The sequence below is a fragment of the Lacerta agilis genome, chromosome 4, assembly GCF_009819535.1.
Source record: "Lacerta agilis isolate rLacAgi1 chromosome 4, rLacAgi1.pri, whole genome shotgun sequence".
NCBI classification, from domain to species: Eukaryota; Metazoa; Chordata; class Lepidosauria; order Squamata; family Lacertidae; genus Lacerta; species Lacerta agilis.
Window position 1 is genome coordinate 55,337,649 of NC_046315.1, and position 17,013 is coordinate 55,354,661.

General features: G+C 42.7%; 1 protein-coding gene across 1 annotated transcript in view; it reads left to right on the plus strand.

Annotated features, from left to right (window-relative positions):
* The window catches only part of EFHC2 (EF-hand domain containing 2), a 64,570-nt gene extending 55,635 nt beyond the window's left edge, over positions 1–8,935 (plus strand). The window contains exons 13-15 of the mRNA XM_033147129.1: positions 1,385–1,477; positions 6,388–6,493; positions 8,620–8,935. Coding sequence (XP_033003020.1) covers positions 1,385–1,477; positions 6,388–6,493; positions 8,620–8,718 — 298 coding nt within the window. The 3' untranslated portion in view covers positions 8,719–8,935. The remainder of the gene's footprint in view (positions 1–1,384; positions 1,478–6,387; positions 6,494–8,619) is intronic.
* The last annotated feature ends 8,078 nt before the right edge of the window (positions 8,936–17,013 follow it).

Here is a 17,013-nt window from a genome sequence, read left to right on the forward strand (position 1 = left end):
GTTATAATATATTTACAGAAGGAGTAGGATACAGCTTCTGAACATCCAAAACAGTTCTTACTCAGCTTCTGCATTTCTGATGCTAATGGCTTGTAAGGCAGCTGGATGTAGATGTTTCTGTTAGGTATGATGAAATAGCTGATTTTTCTATTAATTTCTATGAAGCCCCTCCTGGAAATGTGGTGGCCTCACCTAGTGAGGAAGGCCATCCATGTCCGTGTTGATTTTCCCATTGAAATTAGTGGGAATCATACTCTGATCCTAATCACATTTACTTGGAAGTAAGTTCAGCACTTCCCCCTGGTTTGGGTTGTAGCCTTAAAGTCTTTTGCTTTGCCCATGGTGGTTTGGGAGTGTCCTTCAGCTCTAAGTGATTGGAGAGCGTTGCTTCTTCCCTTACATTGAACATAGGCAAAATATGATGTCTGTCTCTAAAGTCCTTTGCGGCATTTTGGAAAGGCCCAGTGAATCTTCTTTGCCTCCCTTCTTTGTCTGGCAGGGCTTGTCCTTTTTGCTGCTCTGAGAATCTAGTGTCACTGTTATGGTCTGAATCTGATTACTACAGGGAAACAATTTTTAAATCCTATTGACTTAATTGTTTTGGTCTGCAATTTGTTAATTCAAAGCTCCAGGCATAGCTGTCAACTTTTCCCTTTTCTTGCGAGGAATCCTATTCGGAATAAGAGAATTTCCCTTAAAAAAGGGAAAAGTTGATAGCTATGGCTCCAGGTTTGGAAGAGAATACAGTATATCAATCTGTCTCCCACTGGCCTTCAGCACATTTTAGCATCCTGGAGGCAAAGTGCTTGAGCAAGTGGGATTTCTGGGGAGTGGGGTAGGTGTCATTTGGGTGGGCAGCCGAGCCTGGTGCCTAGTGGTGGTTTCTTCTTTTACTTTTCTCTCCTTTGCCAAGCAGCTGATCAGAAGAGCCAGAGAGCTGCAGTCCTTCTCTGAGGGTGCATGAGGGGGAGGCCCTGGCAGGAGCACTGAGATGGACAGGTTGGCTGGTGGCTCAGTCTATACAGGCTGGCAATGGCTTTCTAGGAGTTTGAACAGGATCTGGAGGCGCTGGGGAGTGACCTGGGACCTTCTGCAGCTAAAGCAGATGTCCTACCTCTGAGCAGCAGCCCTTGACCCTAATAAGTAGGCACAAGTATTAGCCTTCCCTGGTACTCAAAGCTCCACACAATGGAGCAGCTTGAAGGCAAGAAACAGTCACTGGACTGTATTTTAAGAAGCTTTCCTTTCCAAAAGCTTTTCCACCATCTTTTCCAGGTTACTATTTTTAAAATGCAGATATTGACACCTCCTAAACCAGGCATTTTACATTTTTCTATTTTCATTTAAAAAATGAATTCCACGAGAAACATTTCTGTTTGTGCAGATGCGGACTGCTGGCCAGCGACAAGTGCAGGACTATATGCAAGTCCTTCAGGCTACCGGTAGCAGATGATCTTTTGCGAGCAATATTGGCTGCGTAAGTCTCAATCTAAGATTATATGAATTTATGTAAATGGTGTGTTGAGTCAGGACTTCTGGAAACCAGGAACAGTTTTTAAGCAAGTTGAGGATGGTTTGAAGGAGGCATAGCCTCCCGGGGCATACACGTACGTTTCTTTTGTCTCACTGCTGCGGCTGGATTTGCTGATATCCGGAAGTAGAACAAGGGGTGCCTCAACAATCCTGTGCAGGGTTCCCAAAAGCAGCTTTCATTGGGGCCAACAAGTGAAATGCGATAGGCCATGACCCACGGCAGAAGCTAACAATCTTGCCACGGTGAGAGAAGTGCTGTTCGCTCTTAAAATTCCAGCTATACTGCTAAAGGGAACCTGCTGCACTCTCCTTCAAGCAGGAGTCAGTCCAGATCTTTACCTTTTCTCCCTCTCCCCTGAAGTCCAGCTTTGATAGGTGGGCAGGGCCACCCACTAGCCAATCACCTGACATCATGATGACATCAGGTGACAGCTAGCTGGGTGGCCCTGCCCACCTGTCAAGAGTTGACATGTGAAGTCAGCTTCACCAGGCTGTTTCCTGCAGAGGACAAACACTCTGGTGAAGCAGCACCCAACAGGATTGAACTCTTTGCTCACCGGCTGATGAATAGTGACTTCAGTCTTGCTCTCTGCTAGACTCTGAGCAGGATTCAACCCACCACCCATGTTTCTGAGGGGGAGTATGGTGAAATTCTGTGTTGGCTGTGCTTGCTAGTTCTCTCATCAGCTGCTGAGTGGGCGGGGTGTTATTGAACCCCACTCTCCCATCAGCTGATTTCACCCACCCATCAGAATGATGTAAGCTGATTAACAGATGGGTGTGGTTTGGTGGAAATGGCCTTGTGGGCAAAATTGGCCCTGCTGGTGGGCCAAGAGGTTCCTCACCCTACGTCAAAGGGTTGAATGAGACAGCTGAGGAGGAGGCATGCCTGGTGCAACTTCAAAGCATTCCTGCATGACTAGGGATTGAGGACAAGCTCACTCAGGCTGAAGCAAACAGCCTTCCCTTACCATCTGAGGCTGTTGGGGAATACAGAGGGAAGTGCCTCCTGTTGCAAACTTTTGAAAGAGTCGGGAAAACCTGTTTATCTGAGGTGAAAATGAGATGAGTGTACACACAACAAACAGCAGTCCCTCTTTCCAGCTACCTTCAAATTGTCACCAGAATCTTTAGCCTGACTTGTATAAAATGGCAAGCTGTCAGCAGTTTGGCAAGTTGTGCTTCTCCCCGTTGATTGCTTCACATATTCATGAGAGTTTCATTTCTGTCTTCATTGCAAACAGCCTTTCTGTGGATCCCTTCTAAACTTTTTATTAAGGAGATGGATCGCATGAGCTCTGTGTGTGTACGTTGCGCTCTGATTCAATTTCTTAGAGATGCCGAAACAGCCTGGTTTAGGAACTGTGCTCTTCAGACAGCTGTTTCAATAGTGACGGTTTAAATATATATGTAATACGGTCTGAATCTGACAATGTTCAATGAAAAGAGGGGCCTTTGTTACTGAGGTGTGGGGCTGCTCAGATTGAAAACGACATGGCACAGATGTCAGAGTTCTGCTGGGGCATCTATTGTACTGAGCAACCTGCTTGCTAAATGAGAGTGTAGGGTTATTGCTTTAACTTGTGTGACTTTAGGAATATTACAAGGTTTATGGCTCCCATATTTGCATTGAGGTGGGGGAGAATGAACCTGCAGTTTTACTGTGTTTTGGCGTAGGCTTCTCAAGATGTGCTGTGAAACTCAGGAGAGAAGCCTCTGTGTAAGGAAGGGTCAAAGCAGTACACTGGAGGAGAAGCATGCTGTCTCTTGGCCCAAGGCCACCCAAGTTGTCATCCCTTGCTGATGCCCAGATTTTCCTCCTCCTAACTAACCCATCTTGGGCTCTCAGGAGCTATGAGGCTTCTTGCTCAGGTCACTTCCTCCTTACCAAACAGCCCCCCCATCTCCTGTTTTGCTGAGGGCTTTGATATTAAATTAAAAGACAATATAATGCCAGACTTGTATTGCATTGTTAAAAGTGAAACCTCTCAGAACATGAAATGGTTCCTCACCTTTTTTTTTGTCTCCTCATAGGACAGCAGTAGGTAACCTTTTTTCTTTTCCCTCTTTTCTGAAATGCCTAATAAAAATAAGGCACAGTTATTTAAAAAAATCTGGTGCTTTCATAAAACAAGAGCTTTTCAGGGAGTTCCCTGCGGTAGGCAGATAGATGACTTTTGCAATTTGCTGCACATTCATCATTTCTGACACCTGCTCATGAGCATTAGTCAAAGGGAGTAAAATAATTCATTTTTAGAACTCCCACTAACCTGAACTGCCAAAAGTTGTTCTGGGACAGCTAGAATCCAGGAGTGAAATGAAGAATTCTCTCCCACTTTTGGAAAGCAGCAATTAAATAGATGCAACCAGAAAAGAGAGTTATGTTCTATCACTTATGATAAATGTAATAAGTATTAAACATGGGGGCCTTGTTAACTATAAACCAAGGAGGAATAATATGAAACTTTATTTGTGATGTGTACCCTGATCCTAAATGTATTTCATAAAGTGAACTGAATTGTACCAGTTATCTGAAAATGAAGCCCATCCTTGCTTTCTCTGAACTCTGTGTTTAGAATCAGCTTATTAATCTGAAAATAAGCTACAGGGCTTTATATTGTAGAATATGAAATGGGCCAAAGGAATACATTACTTATCTAAAATACAGACATTAATTGAATTTGCTGTGGTTATTTGATATCAACGAAGGCTAAGGGCTTGAATAGTTCCCCATGTTACTGTGCCACACTTGTTAGAATATTCTTTGAAAACTTGATCCAACAAATTTGAAAACTGGAGCATGTCCCCAGCTATTTCTTGAGTTATACAGTACTAGTTTTACAGGGGTAGAAAAAGCATGCACTGTTTTTTTCCACAAGCACATTAACACACAACTCAGGCTTTGATAGGAACAGTGAAAAAGGAGGTAGATAACTGGTGTTCAACCTCATTTTCAAGGGGCTGCATTTCCTGTGAAGGCCTAGGAACACAGTCGGGAGGTGCAGTTTGAGGTAGCTTTGACACTAGAGGCCCAACTGGTCCCTGTGGCCCAAGGCTGCTTTTGATCTGCCCCCCACCCCCTTACACTTATTTCAAAGATTTTTACGCCATCTCTTAGGGCACAACCCCATTCTGCACAGAGCGAGCCTGGCCACAGTTACCTGTGCTCCGATAACCTTCGGTCTAGACTCTTGAAGTGTGTTGTTTGGAGTTTCCTTTGAAGAATGCTCAAAAACTTAAGTTCAGAACCCAGCAGCTAGATTGCAACTTTTCTGGGAGCAAATCCCATTGAATGTAGTTAGACATACTTCTGAGTAAACATGCATAGATCGTTCTACAAATCAGTTACCAGGAAAGGAAGTGTGGGTGGAGAAGAAGAAACTTGATGGGCATGCAGAAGTTAACAGAATGGGTAATTTGGGTTCTGTTTGGAACGGCATGCATGGAGCATCAATTTATTGTAGATAAGAGAAACACGGTCAAAAGTACTGCATTCCGTTTTTTGGGTTTTTTTTTTTTAAATAAAATAAAGTGCATACCCTCCAGTGGGAAATAATAAACAATTGGGTATATATATGTATCCAAAAATTGCCTTCTATTCAAAAACCTATGACACAAATTAAGCAAATCTGCATATGACTGCTTTGCATAATAGAGTCTGGTTCTGAGATCCAGGTAGCCAGGTTAACTTGGACCGACTGATTCATTTTGGGGTGATGATTTGCAAATGGAAGGTGAGAAGGGTCTGGAAAATGGAGACAGGTGGACTGTGGCACAGAGGCTGGAGAATGGAAGCAATTTGAGAATAACAAGGTTTTTTTCAGGGCATCGGGCCATCCCTTTCTGAGAACCTTATGGCTCTTCCATTTTTCCTTGGTCTTTTCTGAGCCAGCCAAAAGAAGCATACTGTGAGCAGAGAATGGCAAAAACTTATTAATAAAATTGCAGGAGGTTAGCATAGTGTAGCCATCTAGTGTTTTCCCAAAAGATACTTTTGTGATGAAAGCTTGTAGTAGTAGCTGTAAAAAAAATGCACACAAAATATATTACAAGGGCCATAGAGCTTAGTGAAAGAATACACTTTATTCTTAGACTGAAGTGTAAATCAGGTTTAATGCCTGTTGACTTTTATTGGGTGTGTTTGCTATTTAAACATAAGGGATTGGGAATAATTATTATCCAGGATTTTGGATATAATCTCTAAAATTCTGGCTGTTTATTGGTTCAATATTTTTATGTGATAAGTGATTACTTGTCCCAAACCAGAAGAAAAAATAATAATGTAAAACATATTTGTGGCAATTTTCCAGATTCCCCATCAGCAAGCAAACACAGGAACATAATTACCATCCCTAAACTAGTTGCATACTGCCGATAAACAAAGGTTTTTTTTTTAAAAAAAAAATCACATAGGACGGTCAGACCTCATGGAATTCAGCTTCTAAATTCAGAAATGAGTCCCATAGGAATCAGCCTATAAAAATATTCCCTTATGATAGATAAACCATGGGAGCTACAGGGACCACAACCTCCCTGCCATTAAATTGTGCTAGCTGATAGTAGCATCAAGGCATGAATTGCTTGGGGAAGAGAAAGCAAATATGTGATCCTTTTATGTGAACCACCTTGAGACCTCTGGCCATAGGGCGGTATAGAAATTCAATAAATAGTAATAATAATCATTACAGTAATAATAGTAATAATGTACACACACACACATCATGAATTCATGTCCATTTGGTTCTTACGGGTTCAAAAAGATAGTTTCTAGGTAAAGGATGAAAAGACATTGCTGTGTTAAGCAAAGTATAGCCAGTCACTTCCTGAATATGTGCATTCCCAATCTGATTTTAGGTGTGAAGATTGCAAAGAGCAGGTAAATTATAAGAAACTAGTCGATGGGCTAAACTGGAGAGATCACCCAATTCCAGTTTTCCAAACCATCTTGATGCCTTTACAGGTAAGCCAAAAGTATTTCTGACTAATGGGCCTGCACAAACAAGAACCTCCTACTGTAGCTTTCAAAGGAAGTCCAAAAATTTATTGCAGTCAAATAATAAAAAATGTTTTTGAATTATGGTGCTGGAGGAGACTCTTGAGAGTCCCATGGACTGCAAGAAGATCAAACCTATCCATTCTCAAAGAAATCAGCCCTGAGTGCTCACTAGAAGGACAGATCCTGAAGTTGAGGCTCCAGTACTTTGGCCACCTCATGAGAAGAGAAGACTCCCTAGAAAAGACCCTGATGTTGGGAAAGATGGAGGGCACAAGGAGAAGGGGACGACAGAGGATGAGATGGTTGGACAGTGTTCTCGAAGCTACTAACATGAGTTTGGCCAAACTGCGAGAGGCAGTGAAGGATAGGCGTGCCTGGCGTGCTCTGGTCCATGGGGTCACGAAGAGTCGGACACGACTGAACGACTGAACAACAACAATAAAAAATGTACTTAGTAATGAATGAGAACAAAACATCCAAAACATTTTGTGGATTCTGAAACTTCACTATGCTTATATTCATATTCTGAGGGCCACTTCTTACTTGATTGTTGAGGTTGCAAATTCTTCTGATGAGGCATAAGCCACACGTTGGGTGTCTCAGTACATCAAATTTCCAACCTATTTCCTGCTGCTGCATGACATCTGGATTGAAAGTAAAAATCTATGCTCAGTTTGCCTCAAAGTATTTTTTGGTGAATTTCCCCCCTTGTTTTAATTGTTTAAATCGCTGAAGATAATTTTGATGAGTACATTTTAATGAAAAGGGGTCCTGAGGGAAACTAAAGGAAGGAATGGAATTTGAATCCCCCTGTTGGATTTTTGAACTTTATCCATTATATCTTCATCTCACTTGTGATTTAGGATTGAGTATTTCTGGAGTGCTTGATGATTATATCTGACACACAGAAACATCAGCCTGCGCTCTCATTGACTAACTGAATCCAGAGAGTTTTATTTAATCTGTCTACCAGTTTCTAAGCTAACAGGTCCCAGGAAATAAATCTTCTCCTCACTGGTCCCATGGCTTCATAGATGCAGTTTACTGCCCTGATATGTTCTCCAAGAATGCTGTACTGAAGATCACTATTCCCCAGCTAGCTTAATCTCTAGCAAAAACTAAACAATTTATGTCCCAAAAATTCCAAAGCCTGGTTTAAAGATGAGGTCTTCTCCCATCCCTGACAGCCATCAAACTGTCAACTGGGTCATATTATATTGTTAGTGGAGTGTATTGAATGTATTCTGTTTTTATAGCACTGATTCTCAAATGGAAAGAGAGATAGTGCAGGGAGCTTCTGGAGTGACAGAGACCTCATCCTTAAAATGGGCCTCGGCATGCCTCTGGAGCATTATACGCTGCCTGGGAAAGGGGAGTTTTCTATGAGGCACTGGGAAATTATGCACATCCAGGTCTGGTTTAAAGATGAGGCTTCTGCCACTGCTGAGCTCAGCTGTTTTTCGCACCAACACCCTTTTATCATGGTAAGTTTTAGGAAAGCATGGAGAGAGGAAGCACTGTGGAGAGCTTCTTTGGGTTTGGTCTTTCTGGGTTTTCTCGGAAAGCTCATGGAAAGCTCAAGCTTTTTCTGCAGGTTCTCTAAGAAAGTATGGAAACCCAAGTTGATTACAAGGTGGGCTGAGGAGAGCAAGCTCCCCACTAGTTGCACGTAACCAGTGGGTTCTTGTGGTGGTGGTGGTGTATTTTTTGGTTGGGCATGGGAATCAATATTCAGTCCCACCTTCAGAGCAGCCTCTAATATTTTGTTAGTCTCCTGTTGCTGACTCTCCTCAAATTAAGGCTAATTAGAGTGATTTTGCATTCCCCAGGTGAGTGTTAATGCTGCTGGGGTTTTTCCTTGTCTCTGCCTCTGTTTTAAGGCCATTTGTCATGTTCTAGAAACTTGCTCCTGATTTCTTAAGCTTAAACATATTCTTGTTAATGTTGCTCTATAACACCATAGTTCTGTTTGTTGAACGATTTGTGGACGGAAATGAGGGCAGCGCTGCTTCATTGTGTTTTGTGCCATTTCTGGCTGCTTTCCATTTCAGTCCTAAATGTGTTTTGACCACTTATTCCATTATTTTTAGTATGAAGATGAATATAGAGGGGAGCCACCGACCCTTCCAGTGAAGAAGATTCAATACTTACCTCTCATGGTGGATCTCTTTGGTAATGAAGAGTCTTAGCACCTCTTGCAGATAAATGTTGCAACTTCCTTTCTCTAGGGACTTACTGTACATGCTTTTTTAAATAAAAGAATCATAGTTATAGATTTTTGGGGAAATGTAAGTTTGTTTGTTTTTTACTTTATTGTAGAAATATAATTCAGATACTTTTGTAATTCTTTCAAACTTCAACAGACTGTACTGTACATGCACTTTCACAATTAAAATCATTTAAATTGACCTTCACTCTCAGTTGTTATATGTGCTATGAGCACAGGGTAACTCGGGAGTTTCCAAGTGTTTTTGTGAAGTTGCTAGCTAAGGATGTGTCCCTCACCACCACCACATGCACACAGCCAGACTCTGCTGCCCTTCTGTTTTCTTACAAGTTGCTTGGGGATAGTGGCCATGCTGAGCCAGACCCTGACATGACTCCAGACCCTTTAAAAGCTGCATAGAATAAACAATTTGACCAGCCTCCCATCACTGCATATCTTCACTCAGAAAAGATGTGCCTGGCAAAACTCTTGCCTTTTATGCAATTTGGAAAAGATACGGACACTTTTGCAGCATGATGGCATTATGGTCAAAGCATATCTGCCTTAAGTAGGATGGCTTTCATAATAAAAACATGATATGTTTCTTTGAGCTTGGACACAGACCTAGTCCTCTCTCAGATAAGCAAACTTGTGCCTTGCAGTATCATCTCAGATCTGCAAGTAGCGGCTCACAGATCTGAGTGTTCCTTAGTATCATTTTTTAAAATGCAATCACCCCCTCTGCATATAAAAAGCAACAAGCTAAGGAAAAGACTAGGCTGGAACCCATCTCCCTAATAATAGTGTTCTGTGCACAGTGTGAGTGTGTGTGTCTGTGAGTTGCATGGAGTATTCAGTCATGTGAACCCAACTCTGAAGTGGTATAGTTCAGAGTTGGGCAATACCACCTCAGTGAGAATTGGGCCACAGTACTGTAGAGGTGAACTTTTGTCCATGGCTCCACCCCATTCTACTCTCCATTGTGGTTGTAAGGGCTGTGAATTGCCCCATTATGATCTAGTTTTAGCAAACGCCAGATGAAGTTAAAGCACACTTCTTGTTTCTGCAACTTCAGATTCTGGTAAGGGCTTGTGTGCTTGAGTGCTACCCTGTGAAAGAAGGAAAAAAGTGTTTGCAAACAGACTTCTATTAAAGTTGGGAATAAATTTTAATTATGTAGTCCCACGACAAATACAACAGTGGATCTAGCATAATGCTCTCTCAGTATTAATATCTGTATGGTAATAGAAAAAAAATCTAAAACATAATTTCAGTGGCATTTGAAACTGTTTCTAACTTGGAGATGTGGTAAGACACTAGCAGATAAGATACACATTTATGGTATTATCCAAAAACAAAGAAATATCAAGGGGGGGATGATAGAAATTAGAAAGGATACTGCAGATTATATGTTTTATTTTGACCTACTCACCAACTTCTTGTCTGGTTTATTGGGGGTGGGGGTAGAAAACTACAATTTGGTCATTTTTCATATATAGTTTGTGCAGCCAGGAAAGGGTCATGATAGCTCCTAACTGGAAAAGCACTTCTGTTCCAAGCATTTATGAATATACAACTGGAATTTGGAATGTGGCAAATTTTTGAAGGCCGCTAATTACAAGCGAATTAAAGAAAGGTTTCCATTATTCAAGAAATTTAGAGAATTTTGCTTTTTTATTCATTAATGGAAACATAAAATTGACAGTGTACCTTTATACTTTGTACCTTTATACTTTAAACTTTCTTTATATTAAGAATCATCTGGCACTGTTTGTGTTTCTTTTTCTCTTGCTTTGTATCCCTTGCATTTTAGTTCTTGTATCTGCTCTCTTCAAAGTTTTATTGATTGTGACTGTTTTGCCAACATGGAATTTTGCTTGGAAATAAAGTTACAACTCCAGGCAACTAAAAGGAAGAGCACAAATAACAATAAAACAATATCACAAAAATTCACTGATTACACTCCTTGGTTTATCATTGGCAGACTTGTGGAACAATTAGAGTAAAACAGCCTAAGGAGAAACTCACAAATGTTTGTGTGCATTTGGTCGAGCAGGTTACTTAGCTAAATCAAATTCAGAAACACTATATTCAGGGCCGTCTTATCCATAGGGGCTACTGGCGTGCTGCGCCAGGGCGCCGGCCCCACTAGGGGCGCCCCTGCGAGCCCGCCGGTATACCGTGCGCCTCCTCCCCAACCCGCCCCGCCCCCATGGGCGGGCGGATGGGCGCTCGCGCGCCACCGGCACAGCCACTGCCGCCCATGCCACTCCCGGGCGGGCTGCGAGCCGGCCGCCCTCGACTCCCATCACGCGCAGGGAGCCCCAGCTGGAAGGGCGCACAGAGCCCTGCGCTGCTCCAGCGCCACGCCCCTCATCCCCCGCTTGCCCACCCCCCTCCCAAGGGCGGCCAGCATGGGAGGGAGGTGGCCCCAGAGGCGGAGAGGCTCTCAGAGAGTGTGGGAGGGAGCGTGGGAGGGAGAGGCCCCAGAGGCGGAGGGATCGCCGCGCCCCGGCAGCCGATCTGCCTAAGACGGCCCTGACTATATTCATCTCTAGTTGATTGGACTGTGATCAGAAGCTTGAAGGGCTTCAAACTAGGGGATAAACACAAACCATTGTACCATTGTTTTGTAGGGATGGGACTTTCTTTTTTTCTTTTCATTGTAGATGTATTGTTTTTCAGTATTAGCCACCTTGAGTGCATTGTATTCAGAGTGGAAAGGTGATAAAATAACATCACAACAAATAAACCAGTGACGCAGGTTAAGGAGAGAATTTGGCTGACCCAGGGTGAGCTTTATGGTACTAGCCAATGTGATGCTTTCCATATGTTGCTGAGCTACAACTACCATAATCCCTGACGGTTGGCAATGCTTGCTAGGGTGATGGGAGTTGGGACTCCAACCACATCTGGAGACACTACTTCAGTCCTGCTGCAGTTACTACATCACACTGACTCTCACACTAGATTGCCCTCATGAACTGTCATCACATCTTGTGTATGAGACGTTTCAAACTTGGGCATCGACCAGTTTCAAAGCTCACTGGAATCAATTTAAATGACCCCAATTTCTCCAGAGGGCTTTGAATTTGGGCCAGACTATTCTGTCTGCTCCTGTTACAGAAAACATTCACTCCTGCTTTCTGCAATGTACTGAAGTACTGACTTAAATGTCATGTAACCCTCTGCTTATAAAGATAAGAGTTTGCATAGGGTCCAGGTTGATTTTTGTGACTGTACTATAGAAGCATAATATAAAGCGGAGGAGGGTAGTTGTGTAAGGAAGTATATATGTGCACGTGCAACATATTGTACATTACTGCTCTAGTTTATTCACAGCATAAACAAGCAATTTGCAATTAAAGTCCTCTTATGGGATTTATGCTGGTAAATTGCGATAAACTATAACTATGCCACTATAAATAACCTGAACGGTAGAGGAAGCATATAATTTACAGATAATATCCCCATTAGTAAATTTTATGGACCAATAAACAGCTCCCACAAGTTAATAAATGCCAAAGCCATAAACACCACCGCTATTAACGCGGCAAGATTTCGGTCCCTCCTCCTTTTGTTGGTGGTCCCAATATACCAGGAGAAATGTTATCTTGGGGAAAAAACATTTATGCTGGCTGTATAAATAACAAGGAATTCTTCAGACCCATCTGGAGCTCCCCCATCTTCTCCATGACCCAGGTGGTCTGGTTGTTGTGGTGTGTGCATTCTGCTTTTCTTTGCAGGCGACACACACACACACACACACACACTATATCTATCTGATAGATATATTGGCAGAGAGAAAGCACACCCCAAATTCCTCTACCCTTGTCAATACACAGTTTGAATTGCATAGCAGCCTTTAAACAATGAAAATCCCTATGAATTTGTAGGTCCTCTTTAACTTCTCTATCACCAGCCTTTCCCCACTTTCACAGAATAGTGAATGGTGTGACTGAAGTATGGTTGTGAACGACAACCTGAGAGCTAATAAGACAACTTTATAGGAAGAATGGATTTCCTTTTTGTTCAGAACAGAGAGGATGGTTAACGAGTCCAGCTGAAAAGAAAACCAAGCCTTCTCTGATATTGAAAAACAATGATTGAAATAGTGATGCATCTTCCATAACATGTCACAGCTTCATTCCATCAAGCAGTCAGTCAGCTAGGAATGTAATTGTGCCATCAAACTCTTTGCAAAAATACACTCATAATGTTGCTTGACGTGCTGATGACCCAAAATGACTGAGAGCTTTACAAATCAACCTAACTTCATTTGCCCCTCACCCTCCCAAGTTTGATCTGCGCCACTTCTTTCAATCTGATTCTCCTACAAACAATGCACAATGCTTAACACCACTGTTTCTGTTAGGCTTTGCCATTTTGGCTGAGCTTGTTTCCATGAAATAAGCCTTCTTTTAAGCTGCTTTTGAGATTCATGTTTTTGACCTCTGGGGCCTTCATGGCCTTTAGAGTATTCTTATCTTTACCTTGGGGATTGCTCTTTTAGCAGCCAAAGGATTAACTACCTCAGAAGCAAGCCACCCAGAAATAGCTTCTTTTCATTCCCCCTGCCCCTGGCATGATTTAATGTACAAGTTTTTTTTTTTTTTTTTTAAATAATTATTCAACTTCTCTTCATACTCCTTGGGTTTTATGTTCTGAGAAGAACAGCTGCATCGTCCAAATAACTTGTTCCCAGGGCATCATACAATTGCATGCGAACACTTCACATTCAGTAACATTGGCTGATGTTCTCAGGCCTGCTCAGCAAGGTCAGATACAAACCACTTCAAAGGTCTCAAAGGTCCCACTCGGCATGCATTGAGATGAATTCATTGAATTTGCGGGGGGGGGGGGTTAGCCAGTTAGCAGCTCACACAAACCACATACACCCATAAAGGAATTTTATCTGGTTCCAGATTTCTGTGGCAATATTGTGAAAGGCCAATCAGGTTTTCCAATCAAAAGTTGACCCTACAACCTACTATTAAACAGGACAGATTAGGTCTATTTGTGGGGGGGGTGGGGGTGGCTCTTGCCAAAATGGTTTTGGCACACCTATGCCTTCATCCTCCCAAGTCCTAACCCACCAGTACCTCTTTCATGTCCCTTGAGTGATCGACTAAATGACCATGGCAAGAAGCAGACTCACTGCTTACCTGCCCTCTCCATCTGGGTGATATGGCAGTGTGGCACAGAAGATGGGTTTACCCATTCAAGGAGGGCCATGCCAGCTTGGAGAGGCATTTTTTATTGCCAGTGTTGGCTGTTGCTTCTTCTCAGCCTGTTGGTGGTTGGTGCTGGTACTGCTGGGTCTTCCACTCTTGACACCAGGCCTGCTGTTAAGATTCTGCGCAGTGAGAGATTGCTGAAGGAGCATCCACCCAGCGGATGACGAATGGCTTCTTCTTCCTAATTTGATTATCTGAAGAATAATGGGAGGAAAGTGCAGGCTAGGGATGGTGGAGAAATCCAATTTATTTCACACGTAAAGCTGGCTCTATCATATTTGCACTTTTCGAAACAATATCAGACCCGAAGCACAGCTGGCCTTCAGAATTTTCACCTCTCTGAATTTTGCAATGCAGTTCTCCAACCAAATGATGTTTTCAAAGATACATAGATTAGGGGAAAGTGTACACAGCATGAATATATTAGTGAAAATAACATATGAAAATGCTCTATATTTGGAGAAATTGCAAAAACATGTACATTAATCAAAACTACAAACAAATATGTTTATTAGGAGATATTTCATTAGAACCATTTTTGTGAGGAGTTTTGAAAACAAAATTCTCAAATTGCTGCAGAAATGTGGAGAACAGAATTTAAGGCTGGAAAAAATGAGAAATGGATAGAACCAAAATTGACATCCTGGACAATGAGAAAAACATGCATACACAGAATGTATCAAATGCACTCTAAACTGTAGTGTGGACACATAGTGTCATTAATACACCAACCCTGCTGCTCTCAGGGGGAGCCCTTCTGCGGGTACTGTCCATGACTTTTGATTCCTCTGAAAAATTCAGGAGAAGGCTCAGGGATGCTTTGTAAAACTGTGAGTTAAGGTAAAGGTAAAGGGACCCCTGAACATTAAGTCCAGTTGCGAACGACTTTGCGGTTGTGGCGCTCATCTCATTTTACTGGCCGAGGGAGCCAGCGTTTGTCCGCAGACAGCTTCTGGGTCATGAGCACAGCCGTTTCTGGCGAACCAAAGCAGCACATGGAAACGCCGTTTACCTTCCTGCCGGAGTGGTACCTATTTATCTACTTGCACTTTGACGTGCTTTCAAACTGCTAGGTGGGCAGGAGCTGGGACCAAGCAACGGGAGCTCACCCCATCACGGGGATTCGAACCGCCGACCTTCTGATCATCAAGACCTAGGCTCAGTGGTTTAGACCACAGCACCACCCGCGTCTGAGTTAATATTAGGATACTGCTAATAGGTTCTGAACAGCTTGGCAGGCCTCAGCAGGGCGGGGGGCAATGTTCCCATTTTATGAAGGTCAGACATATCTCCAACCCTATACCTGCCAAAGGAAGTCTGTAAATATTTTGGAAGGTTCTGTGGGGTTATAGCAAAAATCTAAGAGTGCTAGAAGAACACGAGGAAGGAAACGCTTGCAGCAAGTCCAAAGCAAATTAATATAGCTAGAAGCAGCACCCCAATATTTATGACCTGAAAACAGATAAGCAGCAGGATCTGACTTTATGCATGCTAACTTACCTCAACGTCCATGACACAGAACAGTAGCAGCAGCAGGCGTGTTCCTGTTATGCATCAATACTGTGGTCTGTACCATCCGACAAAGAGGTCAAAATATAGTTAGTGTCTCAGGAGGGTTAGAGACCAAACATAAGTCTAAAATCACAGTGGGAGAGCTGGACTCTGCCGGTAAGCTCCAAATTAGATTTTATTACATGTGGATGGTGATGATGTAATGTTGATCTGAATAGTATATTAGTATAAAGACAGCCTTTTATCTGGCTGCCCAGAACTTGTCTACAACAACATCAGGGAAAAGTGGGATAGAGTGCTCTTACCTTTTTGCAAACTTTGTTTTGAAGCTGAACTCATTGGCACTGCCTTATTAAAAAACAGTGTCGGCATGGCCATGCTCGGAAGGAGGTTGGTGTGGGAGTTTGCCTCATGCAAACGGAATCTCTGCTGCTTGAGAAAATGTTGGCATTGGCTGAAACTACCTCCAGTGAATTCATTGGGCACTGGAAGATGTTTCTCCAGGTGATAAGAGGAGGAGCTTGAAGAGAATTCCAATGAAAACAAGAGAAATATAAAGCCCATATTTCAGTTTATGTTCCCAGCAGTGCAAACGGGTAGCTCTGGTTCACGCAGTGCCTTCTCTGTATCAGAAGGGTCGGCAGCCCAATGAATTAATATTCTGGTGACCTTTACAGCTGAGCAGTTTGCTGTTTTGCTAACAAGTTGGGGGACGACGACGATGACTGGAGCCATTGACACATTGTTCATCCTCAACCCCAAAGAAAATGTGCCTGAAAAGAGTGCTAAAGGGCTGCCTAGCCTTTTACTACGGACCTTGAAGAGGGCATCTCATTCACCCCCACCCTTTTTAAAACCAGAATTAATGACTGAGCTAGACACTCAAAACTGGTGGGAGACGAGGGAAACAAAATTCAGAGAAATATGCACATACTTTCCCCACAACTCCACAAATACTTGGGAATGGCGATGGAATTTGCGAATAATTGCTTGGCTGACACATGGCTTTTGAAAAGCCCCTAGAAGCCAATAAGATTCACTGCTCATTTCAAAGGTATTGGAAGCCCACATTGAACTGTTTTCTGACATACATAATTCCTTATACTGCATTCTAGTAGTTGGCTTACCAGAGGGGAAGCAACCCCCCTTTACTTTTTGTGATTGCTCCCATAACAACTGTATTTTGAGGGATATTAGGGGTGCAGGACCATGATTTGGCTGAAAATGGGAGGTGATGGGATGGGACATATATGGATTTCTTTAAGGACCCCCACCTTCCCCTTATTTCCACATACCCTATTCTCTTCTTATCCTTGTAGAACAGCACCCAGACAGAGTCTGTTATGTAAGCACACCTGAGGACAGGCATCTTTTATCCGTGAAATTTCTATTTAAGCTTTGGTGTACAAAACACTTTATGGCTCTCTTTTTGTTTAACCACAAGGGTATGGTTCATATTCTCACAGAAATTCAGCTGGTAGCTGCTGGCTGGGGTGGGGGAAATAAGGCAATCTGGCTGATTTCTAGTC